The sequence below is a fragment of the Poromitra crassiceps genome, assembly GCF_964638095.1.
Source record: "Poromitra crassiceps genome assembly, chromosome: 3".
NCBI lineage: Eukaryota > Metazoa > Chordata > Actinopteri > Beryciformes > Melamphaidae > Poromitra > Poromitra crassiceps.
The window spans coordinates 15,221,320-15,243,000 of NC_139625.1; the positions used below are offsets into that span (position 1 = coordinate 15,221,320).

At 43.9% G+C, this 21,681-nt stretch overlaps 1 protein-coding gene across 1 annotated transcript; it reads right to left on the reverse strand.

The window, feature by feature from the left end:
• Nucleotides 1–11,042: 11,042 nt before the first annotated feature.
• prkag3a (protein kinase, AMP-activated, gamma 3a non-catalytic subunit) lies at nucleotides 11,043–19,784 on the reverse strand. The gene is made up of 13 exons (XM_083633459.1): nucleotides 19,673–19,784; nucleotides 19,527–19,566; nucleotides 17,247–17,347; nucleotides 16,980–17,061; nucleotides 16,845–16,903; nucleotides 16,607–16,652; nucleotides 16,445–16,499; nucleotides 16,235–16,361; nucleotides 15,067–15,232; nucleotides 14,900–14,937; nucleotides 13,620–13,766; nucleotides 12,256–12,349; nucleotides 11,043–11,219 (listed from the first exon to the last, which is right to left on the reverse strand). Exons 1-13 carry the CDS (start codon nucleotides 19,694–19,696, stop codon nucleotides 11,212–11,214), a joined length of 987 nt encoding a protein of 328 aa, XP_083489585.1. The 5' UTR covers nucleotides 19,697–19,784; the 3' UTR covers nucleotides 11,043–11,211.
• Nucleotides 19,785–21,681: the final 1,897 nt, after the last annotated feature.

Consider the following 21,681-nt stretch of genomic DNA (forward strand, 5'->3'; position numbering starts at 1 on the left):
TTCAATGTCTATGTACCATAGTCCGTAATCCATTGGGTCAGAGAAAAACCCCAATGTCCAATCAGTCAGCTTCCAACAGAAGACAGATCTTTGTGATCGGTCGCTCCAGTATGTTACATTTGGTCTGGACTTTAACAGACCGCACCAAACCCTGCGCGTCAGGAAAGGTCTGCAGTACCTTTCCCAACAACCAGGATCCACGAGGGGCGGTAGAGTCCGCTACAATCACAACATCTCCTGTGACAAAGCTTCTCTTGTCCTTTGACCACCGTTGCCGTTCCTGCAACAGTGGCAAGTATTCCCGAATCCATCTGTGCCAAAAGAGATCTGAGAGGAACTGAACCTGCCTCCATCGTCGTTTGGTGTACAGGTCACTTTTCTCAAACAGGCCAGGTGGTAGAGCAGGTTTGCCTTTCAACAAGAGGATGTGATTTGGAGTCAAGGGTTCGAGATCGTTAGGATCATCTGAGATCTTTGTTAAGGGACGGTCATTCAATATGGCTTCCACCTCGCACAGAAGAGTTTGCAATCCTTCATCATTCACAGTTTGCTGATGAAGTACGGAGTTCAGCACTTTTCTGACCATGCGAATGATTCTCTCCCATGCTCCGCCATGATGTGATGCAGCAGGAGTGTTGAAGCTCCATTTCACTCCAGACTGAAGTAGTGAGTTTTGAATTGTCTTGTGATTCAGAGCAGATAGAGCCTCTCTCAACTCGCGTTCTGCTCCCACGAAATTGGTTCCGTTATCCGATCTGATGTGTGATACTTGGCCTCTTCTAGAGATAAATCTGCGCAGTGCATGGATGCAAGAACTGGTGTCCAATGAGTATGCTATTTCCAAATGCACTGCCCTACTGGACATGCAAGTGAAGATCACCCCATAGCGTTTGACGAAGCTGCGGCCTGCCTTCACCTCAAAAGGGCCAAAATAATCAACGCCCACATTTGTGAATGGTGGGAAGTCAGGTTGGAGTCTTTCTTTCGGCAAATCTGCCATCTTTTGTTCGCCCAATTTCCCCCTATACCGCCTGCAGATAACACAGGAAGAGAGGATCTTTCTGGCAGCAGCATTTGCACTGGTGATCCAGTAATGTTGACGAAGTCTGGAAAGCAGGTGATTTCTACCACAATGTCCTAATTGCTCATGAATGTGGCGTAAAATGAGAGTGGAGATGTGCTGATCTTTACCAAGAATGACTGGGTGTTTCATGTCATCAGGCATAGCTGCTTTGTTAAGCCTTCCTCCCACTCTCAACAGCCCCTTGTCCAGCACTGGATCCAGTTTGTAGATGTGACTGACTTTCTTCACTCCAGATGTTCCCCTTTTCAAAGAAGTTATTTCATCACTGAACTTTTCCAATTGACAGTACTGAATTATGACACTTTCAGTGGTGTCAATATCTTCAAGAGACACAGTTTGACCACTGAGTGTGGCTCTGAAACTTTGCATCTCCCTTTCCACTTTCTTCTTCTGTTGAGCTATGTCAAGTCCACTGCTGGACACAGAAGCTTGTATTTCCTTCCTCTTCTGACTCAACAGCAGCAACATCTTTCTCAGTTGGAGAAACCAAGCAACAGAGATCTTCAGCCTTTTCCATGAAGAGAAATGGGTTATGAGCTGGTTTGTTGCATTCTGTGCCTCTTTGTTGATGGTATTTGTTGCTTTTGGTGCATCCTTGATGAGCACAGTATTCACCGTAGCCTCTTTTTTGACCTCCGGGTCATCACTGCTGATAGAAGCAGAATCCACAATGTTAATAGGCCATTCTCCTTCATTGTTGAAAAGAAAATCTGGGCCATGGATCCATCTGCTGGCTGTGAGAAGATACTCAGCTTTCACCCCGCGAGAGGCCTCATCAGCCGGATTCTGCTTTGTATCAACGTACCTCCATTGTGAGATGGCAGTGGCTTCTCTTATAGCAGAAATCCTATTGGCCACAAAGGTGTGAAAGCGCTTTGTTTCGTTCCTGATGTACTTTAGCACTGTTGTGCTGTCTGTCCAGAAGGTTGAAATTTCCAGCTCTAGTTGCAGTTCTGATTTTAGCATCCTGTCAACCCGCACTGCAAGCACAGCGGCTGTTAGTTCCATCCTTGGGATTGTCACTTTCTTTACTGGAGCAACTCGTGCCTTTCCTAGAATGAAGGCTAGGTGAACCTTCTTTTTGTCATTCTGCAGCCTGAGGTACGAAACTGTGCCGTAACCATCCTCACTGGCGTCACAGAAATGATGTAGTCGGGCACTTATGAGCTGTCCAAAGTCTTTGGGCTTGATGCATCTTGGCACGCTAAATGTGCTGAGCCTTTTTAGGTCTTCTAGCCACCCCACCCACTGCAGCTGGTAGTTCTGAGGAATGTGATCATCCCAAGTGTAGCTCAACCTACAGAGGTTTTGCAGCATCAACTTGACAGGTAAGGTAAAGGGTGCCAAAAATCCAATGGGGTCATAAACAGAGCTTACCACGGACAAGATGCCCCGTCTTGTCAGTGGTCTTTCCTGGACAGCCATCTTGAACCTGAAGGTGTCTGTTTCTGCACACCACTGCAGTCCCAGTGTTCTCTCGATAGGGAGGTTATCTCTGTCGAAATCCAATTCTTTCACTTCCTTGGCTCTTTTTTCCACATCAATGGATTCCAACACTGACCTGCTGTTGCTAGTCCATTTCACCAGCTGAAATCCTCCCAACTGGCATAGAGCTGTCAGGTCTCTCACCAAGGCCACAGCTTCATCCTCTGAGGGCAGGGACTTTAAGCAATCGTCCACGTAAAAATTGTGGTTGATGGTGTCGATCACATGTGCTGGGAATTCTGCTCTGTTGTCTTCAGCAGTCTTTTTTAGGCCAAAACTGGCACAACTGGGCGATGATATTGCACCAAACAGATGAACAGTCATTCTGTATTCAGTGAGATGTTGTGACAGTTCACCGTCTGGCCACCACAGGAAGCGAAGAAAATCTACATCTTGTTTTGCCACTTTAACTTGGTGATACATTGCTTGAATATCAGCCATCACTGCTATAGTTTCTTGACGAAACCTTGTGAGAACTCCAAGCAATGAATTTGTCAAGTCAGGCCCCTGGAGGAGCTGACTGTTAAGTGACATCCCTTTGAAGCTTGCAGCGCAATCAAACACCACTCTCAAAGTTCCTTTTTTAGGATGGTGCACGCCATGATGCGGGATGTACCAGACTTGTCCTTCTTTTCCTTCCAGTTGGTGTTCTGGCACCCTCTCCGCATAGCCTTTATTTATGACATCACCAAGAAACTGGGTGTATTCCTCTTTAAATGTAGCATTTCTCTCCATTTTCCTTTTCAGGCAGAGGACCCTTTGCTCAGCAACATGGCGGTTATTGGGCATGGTGACATTATGCTCTCTGAAAGGTAACCTCAAGCAGTAATGCCCGTTGTCTAGTTCAGCTGAAGTGTTCATGATTTCAATAAACTTGAGATCTTCTCTCGACATTTCTGGCTTTTCCTCTGTTGATCTCTCATTGAAGTCGTGGTTGTATTGCTTCACCAACAGTTCCTCTATCCGAGCAATGGATATTCGGTTGGCAGTAATGCTAGGACAGCTGCTCCCAGTCTCCATGCCTCCTCTCAGTGGTCCATAGATAACCCATCCAAGTAGGGTCTTGACAGCATAAGGCCCTTCACCCTTGCTGTGTACCACTTCCCATGGCTCCATTACTTTTGAAACGTTGGTGCCAATTAGCAGTTCCACCTCAGCATCAATAGTTGGAATTTCCACAGAGTTTAAGTGTGGCCAAGCACTTAACTCTTCCTGTCGTGGAAGGTTATTACGAGTCACAGGCATCTTATACTGTGTGTACACACCAGGCAACTCAAAGTAGGTGTCACTATTGAGTGCAGCTACCTCCAATCCTGCGATGATGTGACTGTCTACAACCTTTTCTTGGCCCATTGTTCTCAACAGCATTTTGGTGTTTCTTCCTTTGACCTTTAGCTCCCTCATCAGTCGCTCAGAGCAGAAAGTGGCATTACTGCCAGAATCTAAGAATGCATACGTTTTTAGCATTTTACTGCCTTTCATAGCCTTGATCTGTACGGGCACAATTGGCAAAATGCAATCCTCTGCTCCGGCCCCTATATGGCCACATGTAGTAGAGGAAACTGTGTGATTCTTTGGTGCTTCATGCTGTGTGTCCTCTGATTTAATTTCTTTCTCATTTGAATGAATGTGGAGGATGGTAGGATGCTTTAGGTTACACAGCTTACAAGACAAACGACTATAGCAATCTTTGCTCATGTGTCCAACAGCTAAGCACCCAAAACAGGCACCTTTCTCTTTTAGAAAGTCAATTTTCTGTCTGTGCAACTTCTTCTTCATTTTGGGGCACATCTCCAATCTGTGACCCTCTTCACACAGCAGACATGATACCTTTCTTGGCCTATCAGAGAAGTTTCTTTCATTTTGCATTCGAGAAATGGCTTCAGAATTAACAGGTGCCACAGAAGTAGCAAAGCTGCTTCCTTTTTCCTTGATGCGAAGCTGTGAGATTTTGTTTCCAGCTTTGTAGTTTGGTGGTGAGTTGGATGGATCCTGAATGTTTCCAAATAGTGGATTGGAAACAATAGACACTTGTCTCTCAATGAAATTGACAATGTCACTGAAACCTGCTTGACGGTGGTACTTCTCCTGCAGCTCATAAGCAGTGTTTCTCCATCTTTCTCTCAGTTTGTATGGTAACTTCAAGATTATAGCACGCATGTTGGACGGCATATTCATCTCCGACATGTAACAAATGTCCTCCATGGCATTACAGCACACACGTAAAAACAAGGCAAATGCTTGCAAGGCCTTGATGTCCTCTGACTTCACTGACGACCATCCAAGAGCCTTCTCCATGTACGCAGTGGCTATTCGTTGCTCATTTCCAAAGCGTTCCTGTAAAAGTGTCCTTGCTCTTTGATATCCTGTGTCAGGTGGCATGTGTTGACAGCTCTTAACCAACTCCCTAGGTTGTCCTTTGGTGTACTGCTCCAAAAAGTATAAGCAGTCTACGCTGCTCGCAGTCTTTCCTTCCACTCCATGCACAAATGCTCTGATGAACGTGTTGTACTCAAGAGGGTTTCCGTCGAAAGTTGGTATATCTCTTGGAGGCAAGGATAGTGAAGACTGTTGCTGCACTAGTAGAGCCGTTATATCATTTTGCTGTTGCATGATGGTGAAAAGATTGCCTTGATCCATACTGATTTGCACTGAGCCAGCACAGTCGTGTTCCTGTTCCTGTTCGTGCTGTGTGGTGTGATATGCTTGCTGAGATCCTTGAAGCATGCTCTGTTTGGAACTCTGAGCATTAGGCTGAGATTTTGATCCACCTTGTCTCACAAAGGTTTTCTTGGGCTGTGCCCCCATTACAATTGCGGCTTTGCTGCCTCCTATAGGTGGATGATTGAATTGATTGTTTGAATCCTGTTGATGTGCCATTGGTATTGCAGCGTTGCTGCCTCCTATAGGTAGATGATGGAATTGATTTGAATCCTTTGGCCGTGCATCCATTGGCATTGCAACTTTGCTCCCTCCTATAGGTGGATGATGGTACTGATGGTTGGAACTTTGTGGAACAAATTCCATGGCAGAGGGTCTGAGAGAAGATTTGCGTTTTGATTTTTCCAAGTATGAATTCATTCCATTTGAGTGAGCTTTGGAGCTCTGTACATCAGAACCTCTGTTGAGCACAGTAACTTTTGCTGTTTGAGCAGCTATTTGACTCCGCAATTCAAGCAATTCCCTTTTTTGTCTGAGTTGCTCCTCCTGAGCCTGCAGCTCATGTTTTTCTTTAATGGCAGCTTCCAAAGCAAGGAGAGCAGCCCTTTCAGCCTCTGCTTTGAGGCATGCAGAAGAGGCTGAGGACCTGTGAGACTTTGAGCTGCCAGCTGATGAGCATGATTTACCACCAGTATTAGAAATGCTGTCACCTACTTGAACATCATCATTGACCACAATTATGTGTGGTGCAACATTGTCATTTGCCACAGTCAAATCCTTCACATCATCATCATCTTCATCATCATCATCATATTTGCACTGCATTTTGGTATCAAGCAACCACTCATCCATTTTTTGTACCATTTCTTTATTGCTGTGCATTTGGGTTTCGAACCATTCATTTTGTTTTGACATTTCATCCTTTGGTAGTAATGTTGTCAATGATTCATGCAATTCTGCTGTTTCCACACTCAGTTTTAGAAACATTTGATACTTGGTCTGCACCTCAGACACATTTTCATTTGAAAGCATCATTTGCTCAACTTCCTTTTTTAATTTGTAGAGTTTCTTCACCATGGCATTCCTTTCCTTTTGACGTGCCAATACTTTTGCTTCAAAAGCCTTTGCAGTGAGTTTAACCTCTCTTTTACTCACTTCCTTCTCCATTTCACTTTGATTGACAGGCACAGTCATTCCCACTTGACTCATTTTGATCCTGATTTAGCAGCCGAACTTTGTTTAGAATTGTAGTAGGATTTACCTTTATCCTGTTTATGAGAAGGCCAATCTCTTCCACACAACTTGTAACAATTCTGAAACAGTCCTACCGTGAGTCTTGCTTTCACAGAGGCTTTCAATTAAGTGGATTCAGCTGGAACAGTCAATAGAGCATGGTGGCTGTCCTTCCATCCAAGTGATCCATCCAATGAAGCATAGTTTTTCAACAAAATGTAGTGGCAATCCAACAACAAAAAATGCCACTTGAGGGAATTTGAAGACATTTCCAACTCATGGTGATGCAAGAAGGGAGGTCCGCCATGGAATATGCATTTGACGTTTTATTATTGCAAATATTTAAAAATACACCTACAAAAAGCCGGGTGCACTGAGTAATGGTATAAAACCGAGCTCATGACATTTACGTAATAAACAAACAAACAAACTAATACTGCATTACAAGACCTCAACCAGCCGACCACACACGGTTGAAAAACTTTGTGGCTTCCCAGTTGCTGATTCCCTCATGCCGTGCACCTGTGACCCACCTATGTAGAGTAATGTGAGGGTGATTACCTAGGTGCCCATGCCCTCTAGTGTACAGGTGAATCAACTACAGCAAAGTTGACCCCTGACACCAATATCCATACCACACACATGCACAACATATAGAACACATCAAAATTGGCTACAACAGTAGCTTTGCGTCTGGCTATAACGGGTAGGAAGGAGGAAGACTGGAAACGACGAGCGGGTTTATTCCCTGCCACAGGAAAACGCAGAAGACTAAAATTCCCTGCCACAGCAAAACGCAGAAGAAGACTAAAACGGAGCGTTTCAGACAGAGTGTGAACTGAAGGGGCCCGTGTGAGCCAGTACAAGATAAACAATGAGTTTTTTGAACTATGAAGGATGCAATAAGCTACTCTAGTGGAGGCCAACAATAAAATAATAATACATTATATTAGCAAAATATGGGCCCTTTAAGAAAAGTATAAATAAGTAGCCTATTATTGCCTTATACATAAAGTATACGTTTACTTGGCTTGTAGTTGATTTGTTTTATTTGAAGCAGTTCTGCATATAAAATGGAAAAATCAGGATAACACAATAAATCCCAGAGGCTTATTTCCAGTGTGGTCCCTTATAGTTGATAGATTATAGCCTATTTTTTTTTTTTTTTTTTTTTTTGTACCGTAAATATATTTATTGGGTTTTCCTTTTTTTTTTTTTTTGTATTGACACAAATACAACATGTACATGTACATACACACGAATACAGAAACGAAACAAAAACGAACCACACACACAAAAAACAAAACAAAAAACAAACCAACAACTATAAAATAAAACCAAAATCAATTAAATTAAATTATTGATTATAGCCTATTAAATACTTTTTCAGACATATCGGTTTCTTTGAGGTAGCATACTCCATACACATTTGGTTGATTTTATTGACAATTCTTCCATGTGTAAGAGTAGCAGACTTTATTTATACTGGCTGCTAAGGCAGTACCCGAATATATGGAGTGCTTGAGTGATGACATCACAATTGCTCGAGTGACCACCACTGATGACATCATGGAGTGCTCGAGTGACATCACTGATGATGTCATAGACGTGATGATGTCATAGACATTGTGACATCATCAGTGGGACAATTGGAACAGAGAAACAAACAGAGGCCACATACTCCCTTTTATATGCACAATTAAAGCAATACAACTCTGCCTTTTGCTTGGCTGGAAATTATGGTGGTGTCCAGATGATTTCCAGAAGTACACAACCTGCCTATGACCATCCCCTGATCACAACCCACCGCCATGCAAATATTCAGTCCAATGCTACCTGGGGTGTGGGTGTCAGGTGTTTTCCAGGACTTTCCAAGTGGTTCCAGGACTTGATGATATGCCCATGACCTTCCCCGGATCATAACCCCCTGCCATGCAAAATGTCAGCCCAATCTGACCTGGGGTGTGGGTGTGAAGGGTTTTCCAGGATTTTCCAGGTGGTTCCAGGACTTGATGACATGCTCATGACCTTGCCCAGATCATAACCCACCTCCATGCAAATTTTCAGCCCAATCCGACCTGTGGTGTTAGAAGACAGACATATACAGTACACATATAGTGGTATGGTCAACATGCTCTACTTTACTCAGCTGAATGGATAGTGGATACTATAGTGGAGTGGATAAGACAGAAGACATCCTTCTGAAAAGGAAGGGGCCCTGGGTTTGAATTTTGCATGGTCATTCTTTTTCCTTACACTTAAAGTATACTACTTTTATACTTACTTAGTGTACTAGTACACTGATTTGGGCCAATTAGTGCCAAGAAGTACGCTACGTTCACACAGACACAGGGAACCTACGCATTGCCTTGCCTCAACCCACGCCTAGGCCTGCAGACCTTGAGCTGGGCGTGAACCGATCACACCGCACGCCTTTGCACGCCTTTGCACGCCTTTGCACGCTGAACCTGGAGCAGAGTCACAAGGGCCTCTCCTCTCTCCCGACTGTATTTTTTCACGTGTGGTCCCCGAATTATCATGGGTAGGTAAAATAAATCTGATATATTTAATGTTCTATTGATGCTGGATATGTATAACCAGGTCTGACTATAATCGGACTTTTTAGAGAGGTAATCTTGCAAGAATAATATGTGCTGGCACAACAACATTGTCCATCTTGCTTCTTCGGTCGCTATTCTCTCTCCTGAAGATTTGTTTGCCGACGAGGAGAAAGCCCCACGTGATAGCCACCCGTCAATCTCTCTCTCTCTCTCTCTGCTCAACACTGTTGTAGTAACTCTTTTCTTTCATGGCTTGACAGAAGAAGCCTGCCTGCACGCGCCTAGTCGGCTTGAAAATAGAACTCACGCCTAAACGATAAAAACGGCAAGGCACAGGCGAGGCGTGGGTACACGCAGGGTTCACGCTCAGGCGCCCAGTGTACACAGCCTCGTTGACTAAAACGGACACCTATTTAAAAGCGTGGGTAAAGGCAAGGCGTAGGCAAGGCTTGGGTGGCCGGTGTGAACTAAGCCTTAGACAACTACTAGTACATTGATATTAGTATACTTAGTGCACAAAGTATACTTGAGTATACAAGTACTGTATACTTGCATATAAATTATACTTGGAAATATACTTGATATTTACTTAAGTTTACTCAATAAAATAAACTTGAAGTATACTTATTTTTGCTAAGGGCTGCTATACTGATGATGACATGTCATCATCAGTAGGCTATATAATGACTCATGTCATTGACATGTCATTGACATGAGTAATTGGTCTACTAGTGCAGCCGAGCTGTGTATGTGAGCTGCAGGGCGGGCGAGGCCGCGCAGTGGCCGAGCCTAGGAATCGAGCGGGCGTAGCGCGTGAGATGCCTAGTGGTGTAAAGTACTGGTAGGAGAAGCAGCTAAAGTAACGAGTGAAGTTCAGCTGCTGTAGCTGTGAAGTGGCATTTGATGGGGGGCTCAGGTCAGTGGGGGGGATTCAGCTGTGTTCAGGAGGGGGTAGTGGGGTTTGTTGGTAGGTCCTGGTAGAAGCGGCTTTCGGGCCTTGTTGATGAGGCCGATAGTGTTTGGGAAGAAGCTGTTCTTGTGGCGAGAGGTTCTGGTCTTGACAGACTCTCTTGCTGAGGGGGGGGGGCGGGTTCGAAGAGTTTGTGGCCAGGGTGGGATGGGTCAGCCATGATCTTAAAAGAACGCTTCAGAGTCCTGGCTGTATGCAGGTCCTGAAGGGATGGCAGGTTGCATCCGATCACCTTCTCAGCATAGTGGATGATGTGCTGCAGTCTGTTAATGTCCTCGAGAGTGGCAGCAGCATACCAGACGGTGATGGAGGAGGTGAGGATGGACTCAACGATGGAGGTGCACCATCGTGGCCTTTGGCACTTTCAATTTCTTCAGCTGCTGCACAAAATACATCCTCTGCTGTGCCTTCTTGGTGAAGCTCTGATGTTCAGCTCCCAATGTACAGTAGGTCTGGGCTGATGATGGATCCCAGGAAGCGGAAGGACTCCAGTGTTGACTGGGGAGTCACCCAGGGTGATGGGGGAAGGTGGGGCTGGAGTGGGTTCCTCCTGTAATCCACAATCATCTCTTTTGAGCATTTAACACCGGGTTGTTTTGACTGCACCAATTGGAGGAAAAGGGACTGGGGGGAAAAGAACGTTTTGGCTTTTTTGACTGTGCTAGTGTGTTATAGCTATATTTCAAAGTTCTGGTTTTCTTATTTGTAACATTGATAATGAAAATATATTTCTTCAGTTCATAGATTGCTTTTGTGTGTTTTTCTCTCACAACAATGGATGTTGATTCTGAACACTTGTAAATGATTGACTAAAATACTAAATTCAGACTATTAATCTTTCATCACACTTTGAGCTGCTTTTGGCTAGCCCACACATTTTCCTCAGTACTAAAATCTCTTGTTTATCCTTAAAAAGACCAGTCATGTGCGACCTTTAATACAAATGTTTAATACAGAAATATACAACACAGAGTAAATATATTGATCAATTTGATCAAATGCAGCCATCATGGACACTGTGCTGGAGACCTTCGACTCAGGTCAGCTCACTGTGCCCATTCATTTTACTCCACTATACCCCAAAATCCACCAAACTGCTTTTCATGATCACAGTAAACAGCTAGCGCCCCCGTCTGGCAGAGTCAGGTTAGTAAACAGCAGCACAACCAGAATTTTCCTTCCAATTTCGAGATTGTGATCAATCTCTCCATTTATCTTCAGATTTCTGAAAGACAGAAACAAAAACATGATTTTATTTTTTTAATATATTAGCCTACTCAAATTCAAACTCAGTGAGTGTCACATGTCAAATCCTGAAAATGTACAGACGATCCTTACTTGTAAAGCACAAATTTTAGTTGAAAGCCTCCACAAATTTTAGTGGAGGTTGTGTGTGTGTGTGTGTGTGTGTGTGTGTGTGTGTGTGTGTGTGTGTGTGTGTGTGTGTGTGTGTGTGTGTGTGTGTGTGTGTGTGTGCGTGCATGCACATGCATGTGTATGCGTGTATGAGTGTGGGTCAAGGCCTCCAGTAGCTGGGTAGTCTCTACCAGACTCAAATATTACATTGAATCGCTGCACTCCGCATCTATCTATCTATCTATCTATCTATCTATCTATCTATCTATCTATCTATCTATCTATCTATCTATCTATCTGTCTATCTATCATCAGTATATAAATGGGAGCTAGGGCTCTGTCTGTCTGTCTGTCTGTCTGTCTGTTTGTTTCTCTGTCTGTCCCACTGATGACAACATCACTGATATCATAAATCCCACTGATGACAACATCACTGATATCATAAATCCCACTGATGACAACATCAGTGATATCATAAATCCCACTGTGACAACATCAGAGATGCCTAGTAGCCTACATAAATGAGCCTGTGCCACTTCACAGCCTTCACAGCCACAGCTGGTATTTGAGGGCGGATCTAGTGGTTTGAAATTGAATGTATGACAGGTCGTAGCACCAATGAGATTTATCTATCATTTTAGTCTATTTTAGTTAGTTTTGTAAACACACAATACAGTTTCAGTTAAAGTTTATTTTGGTAAAGCCTTTATTTCAGTTAACTATCCCCCCCACACACACACACCTAGTTATTCACAATTTCATTAGTTTTTGTTAACGATAATAACCTTGGACCCAGAGCCATGCCTACCTGCCTGGTATCAGCTAGGGACTACAGGCGGTAAAGGCAGGTAGGTAGTAGGAAGGAGCCTCGGCCCCCATGGTGCTAGGATATAACGCTTCAATACCTGCAGGGGATAAGACCATGGCTTGCAGCAGGTCGGACAGAGAGATGATGCCCCTCACCACGTCTGCCCTGTCCACCAGGACCAGCCGATGGACCTGGGGTAGAGAGGAGAACGTGGGAGGGGGGGGGGGGGCGGAGTCAGTGGGAGGAGAATGTCAGAAAAGGAAAGATGATCCACTGCTGGACCGTCTGGGTGTTAAGCCACGCCCAACTCTTTAAACTACGCACCTGGCACTCACACGTGACCTGATAGTCCGTGGATCGAGCAGCACCTGCCTTAATTGCCTCGTGGTCCGCGAGCTGGTTCGCCTACTCATTCAGTTTGTGTAATGTGCGTCGCTAAGAATGTAAGTACAAAACCTGAATAGTTAGGCTACAGTATTGGGAGGCTGTTGTAATCTTACTCTTCTTAATGTGATTAGTTCCCTGTAGCCTACGGTACCTAACTGTCAAATTGTCCATCATAGGCTGCTATGTTATAATGGTGGTCATAAAAAAAAATGGTGGTCATTGAAACTCAATGCATGCTGGTATTGGACTGTAGCCTGTACAGTCGAACCTGATGCCTGTTATAAATAATATTAGCACTTTCATTTCATGGCTTAGATATAAAGCAGGATAATAGGCACAGTCATTTTATTACCTTTACTGTTGAACATGGCTCATTACGCAATTAATAAGAACCACAGAAGAGAATGTGGTCAAGACTGCTGCCATGTGGGCATTAGCTGTAACTACAACATCATTTCACTGACGGAAAGAAGGCTTGTTGTAGCTGTTCACTTTAGTGGATCTTGTGATATTCTGTAGACTGGTAGCTAATAGTGTGATGTACTCAGTGGGATTATTTTAATTCATAGCCTATGTAATTCAATTTGTATTTTGCATCGTATTTTCCTACAGAAACCACACGCTCAATCACATTGCCAGTAAATAAACCAGTGGAACAAAGACAGTGGTTGCAGTTTCTCCCTCTAACCGGAGTGCATAGCCAGTTGGATCATGGATACACCCAGTTATTCAGCATCCGCACAATGAATTGCACAATGAGCCAGCGTGTTTTTGCTCATAAACAGCAAACAGGAGAACTTTGGAGATGGATTGTACAGTCAAGCTTGTTCAAATCCTCATGTAGAAATGTACAGTTCGTTAGGGATTAAATGTAACTAAAAGCAGAATATAAAGTGTGCACAAATATCAAGAACATTAAACGGACAAGTGAATTGTCATTTCAGGACTCCCTCAAGCAATGCAAAAGTAGAATCTAAGAGGTTACAACACGCGTAGCTTAGAGAAGATATTCCTCTCAGCTTCTCACAATAATTTGACAATAAAGCTTTTGACCAAAATAATTTATACATTTACCTCAGCTTTGACTATCCGGTCTATGACCGTCTCCAGGGTTTCGTCAGGATAGCACTTGATCACCCCTTCAACAAAACACGTGCGTCTCCTAACGGCCTCCTGCATAGTCATGTCCAGGTTGTTGTACAGCTTCTGGGCTGCTAGATTCTGTCATGGAGGAAACACAAGATGACCCCTCTCACTGACCACTGTGTTCTGTACGTGTCACCACACAATGCATCTGCATTTCCTTTTGTGTAGGTAGGTGCAATACGCTGCAGGGTGTTGTACACAGTGTTGTAGTCAAGATCACTATATCTCGAGTCCCCAGCCAAAGACGAATCAGAGTCGAGTCCCCGTTACGCGAGTCCGAGTCCGGAGTTACTGAACGTGAGTGTGAATCCACATGTAGGTGGAACACACGTGCCTGCTCTTGCATGAAATTGAATGCTGTCATGATATTAAGATAGCTATCAATATCTTATGCCAAATTATTAGCGTCTATTAAAAACAAGGGCAAATTCGGCCCCAGACCACGTGCGGCGTGTGGCAACCGTGGGCGCAGGCATCCCTGGGTTGTGGCTAGCCACGGATGGAGTGATGTGAAATTGTGGCAAATTGTTATTATTCCATGTCATTTGTGTTACTTCTTATGCTTATGGCACCGTCCGACTCCCCGGGTAAACAATGGCTTTTGGTCGGCGGTGCTGATAGCAAACGGCGGCGGGCTCAAAACCGGAGAGCGGTGAGTGCTGGGCCCTGTCTGCAACGCGATCCCCCCCAAACGTCTCCTCCCACAGCAGTGGTGTGTGTGTGAGTCTGTGTGCGCTCGTCGAAATGAAGGCAGCGTCCCAAGCGGGCGGGGTCAGGCGTATTGAAACCCACCACCCCCTTCGGGAAACGAGAGTGAAAGTCATCCAGCGTCCCCGAGAGTGAAAAGCCTCCTTTGTGTTCTATGACTGACTGTGTGAGTGATCCCATGATCCTCATTGAATTTCTGGCGAGTTGACCAGCAGCATGCGCTAGCACACGTGGTCAAAATAAATATATATATATATATCAATTAACAAATCCGAGTCCACGTCTCCAACTTCCGAGTCCAAATGCATTCGAATGCTCGAGTCCAAGTCCAAGTCATCAGTGCTCAAGTCCAAGTCGAGTCACACGTCCTGAAAATGAGCCCAGGACTCAGACTTGAGTCGCAACACTTGTACAATATAATTTGAATGAATGACATTACAAATAGCATCCTGGTCCAACAACACACAAGACAGGACATGAGTAGTTCCTCTAATACTTACAATCACATCAAATCTTGAGTAGAGCGCCACCACTTTGCCTGAGGGAACAATGGATGCTGTAAAAAGGCTGAACTATTTTTGAGTGGATGTTGTTTACAGTATCTCAGGATTGACACAACACACCAGTATAATCACACTAATAATAATATGTATGTTGAATAGCAGACCGTGCTCGTCCACCACCGGCAGTGCGGACACCCTCCGTTCTACGAACGTGGAGAGGGCGTCGTACACCGTCGCCATCTCCTGGACCGTGGCGATATCCCTGAACGTTCCGATGCCCAACTCCTGGACCTGTTTCTGGATGAACGGAGGTTTGGCAACTCTTCCTATCTACAAACATCCAAACACCACAGAGGAAGAACATTGTTATTGCTGTTGAGTTTTGCTTGTCCAGTCAGGTTTGTGCTGCTTCCTGACCAGGTTATGATGAATCTAAAAATCTGGTTGAAATGAAGGTAAATAATGAGTATTTGAAACAATAAGTAGCAAATAACAGTCTGGGTAGCGTAGGGGTAAACGCACTCGCCTATCACCGCGGAGACCCGGGTTCAATTCCCGGGAAGCGGTACTTCCGGCTTGGTCAGGACGTCCTACAGACGCAATTAATTGGCCGTGTCTGCGGGTGGGAAGCTGGTGGGGTATGTGTCCTGGACGCTGCATTAGTGCCTTCTCTGGTCAGTTGGGGCACCTGTTTGGGGGAGGGAGGAGAGGAACTGGGGGGGAGAGCATGATCCTCCTGCACATGTATCGTCGGAAGCATGTGCTCGTCTGCAACTCTCCCAAATCGGCAGAGGGGGTGAAGCAACAACCGAGACAGCAGGGAGAATTGACCAAGTACAATTGTGGAGAAAATGGGAGAAAAATCAGGAAAAAAAGATTAAAATAAAAAAGAAGCAACTGATAACACCTGTTCATTTGCTACAAAGCAGTCAGATAAAGTGACTGATCTTCGGTAAGCCTTTCCTACTATTTTATATGCTTGACAGACAGCTAATATAAAGACACATGAGATTTCCTCCCTCCATTTTAAAAGATGCAGCGTTGCAGTTTGACAGTTGGCACAAAAGGAAAAGGAAACAGATGGGGAAGCGGGGCGCTTGTGAGCAGCTTTCTAAAAAAAACAGTTTGTCGTAGTCGTCGTCATCATCATCATCATCATCATCATCATTTTTAACCTTCATGTGCTCATGGACAATCAGACTCTTGTTATATAGGGAACACATTGTCATGCCAGGTGAGAATTGCTCTCTAGCTGCTCCAGTTTCTGATTTCAGTGACATAACGCATCATTCCTCTATGAGCAGTTATCGTTCGAAGTTAAAGCGTGCTCACAAATATGTGGAGGAACTTGAGGATCCTCTTGTGGGTCAGAATGTGCAAGACGTTTCCAGACTGCGGGTCGATGACGGGCAACCTGTGAATCTTATACTTCAGCAGGGAATAGATGGCGTCGAAGAGGCTGCAGGGACAGGAGGTTAGAATGAGGTGAAATTGCGATGACACATGATGACGCTTGTATGGGAGAGGGTTGTGTGGACCCACCTGGCCTCCGGAGAAATGCTAATGAGGAAGTGATTGGAATAGTGTAGGTAGCAATCTGGAAAGAGAGAGAGGGGGCGAGGCTTATAATTGAAAATCAGAGACAGTGTGCACAGAGACGGTATCATTAATCACGTGTTGGTTATTTACTTTCAAATGAATCACCTCTCCATGTCTCAATCTTGTGGTTCTCCAGCTCATAGATTTGAACCTTTTTCAAAATGGAAACAAACATAGATAATAATCTATTGATGTCAAGTTAGGATTAAACCATTTTTGGTTTAAGCAAATACTGTAATCCTGCAATCCTGAACTGGCGTCTAAACTGATGTCGGGTGGGTTTACCCTCGTCGTGCGATAAAAAAACTCATTTTAAACTGACTTCAATGTATTTGAAACTCACCATAGGCGACTTGTAATATCGATGGAGGATGTTGATGAAATCTGTAATAGTCAGCATACCTGCGATAGGAGTGGATTTATGTTATTATCACTATAATGCACAGTGACCAGTATTAAACTATTTCCCTCTTCTTACCCACAAATCTCTGTAACTTGTTGTCCCATAGCGGCGCAGCTCTCAAGCCATTTGCAACCAGTGCAAAAAAGGCCTTTTTGACCTTTTTAGATGCAGACAAATTCACAGTCAGAAATCACTTTGACAAGCTAATATAAAGCGAGGAAAAGAAGTGATGTTATCGAATCTTACTCGGGTACTTAAAGATGCCAACTATCTCGCTGTGTAAACATTTGGCTCTGATCTATAAGGAGATGCTCGTGTTTGTGTATCGCTACAGGCTCTTACTTGTAGCGTGGTATCAAAAATGACCAGTTTGCAGCTGGTTGGAATGGCGTCGTAGCAACAGTGGCTTTTCATGAAATTCATATAAACTGTGGCTTCAGCCTCTAGGTGGAGACAGAGAGACACCATCACATTTAGTATCAGCTTAACATGCTGTCTGCACAGACACCATCACATTTAGTCTCAGCTGAACATGCTGCCTGCACAGACACCATCACATTTAGTCTCAGTTTAACATGCTGCCTGCACAGACACACCATCACATTTAGTCTCAGCTTAACATGCTGCCTGCACAGACACACCATCACATTTAGTCTCAGCTTAACATGCTGCCTGCACAGACACACCATCACATTTAGTCTCATCTTAACATGCTGTCTGCACAGACACCATCACATTTAGTCTCAGCTTAACATGCTGCCTGCACAGACACACCATCACATTTAGTCTCAGCTTAACATGCTGCCTGCACAGACACACCATCACATTTAGTCTCATCTTAACATGCTGTCTGCACAGACACCATCACATTTAGTCTCAGCTTAACATGCTGCCTGCACAGACACCATCACATTTAGTCTCAGCTTAACATGCTGCCTGCACAGACACCATCACATTTAGTCTCAGCTTAACATGCTGTCTGCACAGACACCATCACATTTAGTAGCAGCTTAACATGCTGTCTGCAAAGACACCATCACATTTAGTCTCAGCTTAACATGCTGTCTGCACAGACACCATCACATTTAGTCTCAGCTTAACATGCTGTCTGCACAGACACCATCACATTTAGTAGCAGCTTAACATGCTGTCTGCACAGACACCATCACATTTAGTAGCAGCTTAACATGCTGTCTGCACAGACACCATCACATTTAGTATCAGCTTAACATGCTGTCTGCACAGACACCATCACATTTAGTAGCAGCTTAACATGCTGCCTGCACAGACACCATCACATTTAGTCTCAGCTTAACATGCTGTCTGCACAGACACCATCACATTTAGTCTCAGCTTAACATGCTGTCTGCACAGACACCATCACATTTAGTATCAGCTTAACATGCTGTCTGCACAGACACCATCACATTTAGTCTCAGCTTAACATGCTGCCTGCACAGACACCATCACATTCAGTCTCAGCTTAACATGCTGCCTGCACAGACACACCATCACATTTAGTCTCAGCTTAACATGCTGTCTGCACAGACACCATCACATTTAGTCTCAGCTTAACATGCTGCCTGCACAGACACCATCACATTTAGTCTCAGCTTAACATGCTGTCTGCACAGACACCATCACATTTAGTAGCAGCTTAACATGCTGCCTGCACAGACACCATCACATTTAGTCTCAGCTTAACATGCTGTCTGCACAGACACCATCACATTTAGTATCAGCTTAACATGCTGTCTGCACAGACACCATCACATTTAGTCTCAGCTTAACATGCTGTCTGCACAGACACCATCACATTTAGTATCAGCTTAACATGCTGTCTGCACAGACACCATCACATTTAGTATCAGCTTAACATGCTGTCTGCACAGACACCATCACATTTAGTCTCAGCTTAACATGCTGCCTGCACAGACACCATCACATTTAGTCTCAGCTTAACATGCTGCCTGCACAGACACCATCACATTTAGTCTCAGCTTAACATGCTGCCTGCACAGACACCATCACATTTAGTCTTAGCTTAACATGCTGCCTGCACAGACACCATCACATTTAGTCTCAGCTTAACATGCTGTCTGCACAGACACCAGGGGCCAAATGTATATAAACCATGGGTACACATGAAAAGTGTGCTGCACCACTTTTATAAAAGTCCACGGGCCAGGAGAATGTGTGTACCGGTACACATCTCTCACACCATGCATACTGTACGCAGTCCTGAGTCCCACTAGTGTGTTGTGGCAAATAAGGATAATGTAAGTGTGAATTTAGGTGATGTTTTAGAGCTTTTTTGGGCTTTCACAGATTTCTACACCTAAATATCCAAAGTTTTATACATTTGGCCCCTGATGTAATGTAACACACACACACACACACACACACACACACACACACACAGAGTAATGGAAAAATAGCTGAAATGCCTTGTGTCCACAAAATACATCTTAGAAGAGCCATAGATTATTTATGGAACAGAGTCAATAATGATCAACAATCAATTAATAAGCGATCAATCAATAATTTACTATAACAACACACACACACACACACAAACATGGCCATAAACAAACACACACCCGTGCACGTGTGCACACGTACCTTTTTTCTGCATTTCCTGCATCCTTTTTTGGAATGACACCTGCAACACAGCAAGCAAAACAACTCCCAACAACACATCTCTTTTCAGTTTCACACACACACATTTCTATAGCGCTGATTATAATTCTGCCTTAGTATGATCTTACCAGAGAGGGAGGCTCCTGCATCATTCTGTGGTGTGTCCATGAAAAAGTTGCGTTCTTTCAAAGCATTTCACGCAAACTGTTGGGCGGTTCTGCTCTACAGAGTAGACAGCCCTCTACGGGTCGTTACCCTTTCAGCAGTCGGGTCTATATTAGGAGCTACTCAAGTGGTATGTGTCAGGGTGGGTGGGTGGGGCGGGGGAGCTGGCACCAGCTCAGTAAGGAGGGACAGAGACTTCCCGTCTCCATAAAACTACTAACTTGTCACCTTGGCTTCAACGGTGGAATGGGTTTGAGGAGGTCCTCTCCATCTGTGAACTGAGGCCTTCTGCTTCAGAGGGAAAGGAAGTTCACACATACAGCGAGGTGGTCGTACATACACTGCAAGGAATTGGCAAAACAGACGCAATATACATGTATGAACGTGACTGATAATTGTAGTGTAGGCCTACTCTCTTTTCCTCTGTTAGACCACGGTAGCTTGACACCGCCTACTGGCCACAGTGGGGTGAGGCACATACAGCCTAGAACCATGGCAACTGGTGACCCGAGTGTTATGGTTTCAAAAGATTATTTTTATGGTTTCTTCTAGGCCAGGGCAGAGCTGTATAATAGAAGAGTTGCGACATCTCCATTCACTCCAATGGACCTTTTTTTTTTTAACCTCACAAAAGTTCCTGGAAGTAAGGTTCTGGAATAAGCAGCGCTGTAGAGTTGCAGCAAAATGGACCGTTTGTGATGTACTTATTTTATGCATTCAAACGTAGCACGAGCCCCCTTCCTGGCTATTCATTGGCTATATCATGTCACGCATTTTGGACCTCCGCTGGCACCACTCTCTTACTAGATTGCTCTGGGCTCTGCTCTTTTTTTTAAGTGGGAGGCAGGCATGCCCGCCCTGGGGCTCCAAACAGTTTCAGGGGAGGCTCAGTGAATGGAAGTGAAAGAAAAAAGTTATTACATGCTGTAAGTTATGAAAAGGAGATCACATAGAACATAGAACACCTTTTAAAGAAAAAAAAGCAAGTACTTTTCAAGCACTTTCAAGGTACCAAAAACCAAGATTTCCAGCCTCTCAAAACATTTATAATCACATCTAAATTGTTACTGTAAATACAATTGCAAAAAATCAAGTTTACAATATTCCTTCATACCAATATTCCTTTCTGCCCACAGCAATCAATGTATATTGTCACTATTTATTTTACCAGCTGTTCATATTAACTTTGATTGCATGTTTTGATCATGATTATTTAACGCTTGCTGATTTCCAGAGTAACTGATCAACGGAGGACTTTATGTACCTATTCTAGCCTACTTTATTGTGTAATTATTTTCAAAGTTTAATTTGAAAGACCAGATTATGTTGCAAATCAAGCACTTTTCAATGAGTACAGTATATTAAAATTCAAGCATATTCCTAACCTTGAAAACATGGCTGTTAAAATCAAGCATTTTCCAAACTTTCAAGACTTTGTGCGAATACTGACAGAAAAGCATAAATGTGTGCGATTTGGTTAAAGAGATTCAGAGAATACAGTAGTTTTGGGGAATTTTACTGTTTTCCCAACTTTCCCAGAATCAGAAACAAATAAATGCCTTTCTATGTATTTTGCGTAGTCTGGATTTATAGTCATACAGCGATATCAATTTTTGAGTTGCAATGGGTTCAAATCTCAAATAACATAATCATGGAGGGGGGGGGGGGATGCTTTGTCTTAAGCACACACACTCAGGCGGGGTGCAGGATATAGACCAACAAAGTCAGACTGTGGGCCTCCCCCTAGACAAAGTGTGGAACAAGGAGCCCCCCTCACTCAATTCCTGGATGCCTATGGGATCATGATTATGTTATTTGATCCCATAGACACTCAACAATTGAGCCAAGATAGCCTGATATTACAATTTGACATACTTCAGACTACACCAAATTCATAAAAAGGTTTGTCTGAAGGAATTTATTAATTTCAGAAATTCTCTGGGAAAGCGAGAAAAACTGTCAAATTTCCCCA

Bases quoted from the DNA above. Each gene is read 5' to 3' on its own strand.
- prkag3a (XM_083633459.1), bottom strand. From the start codon at position 19,696: ATGATGCAGGAGCCTCCCTCTCTG. The intron at 15,233-16,234 runs GTGAGCACGCTT...GGATGTTTGTAG, and splicing joins TCAAGTTCCTCCACATATTT to ATAGGAAGAGTTGCCAAACC. The intron at 12,350-13,619 runs GTAAATGTATAA...TCTCTACCCCAG, and splicing joins ACCGGATAGTCAAAGCTGAG to GTCCATCGGCTGGTCCTGGT.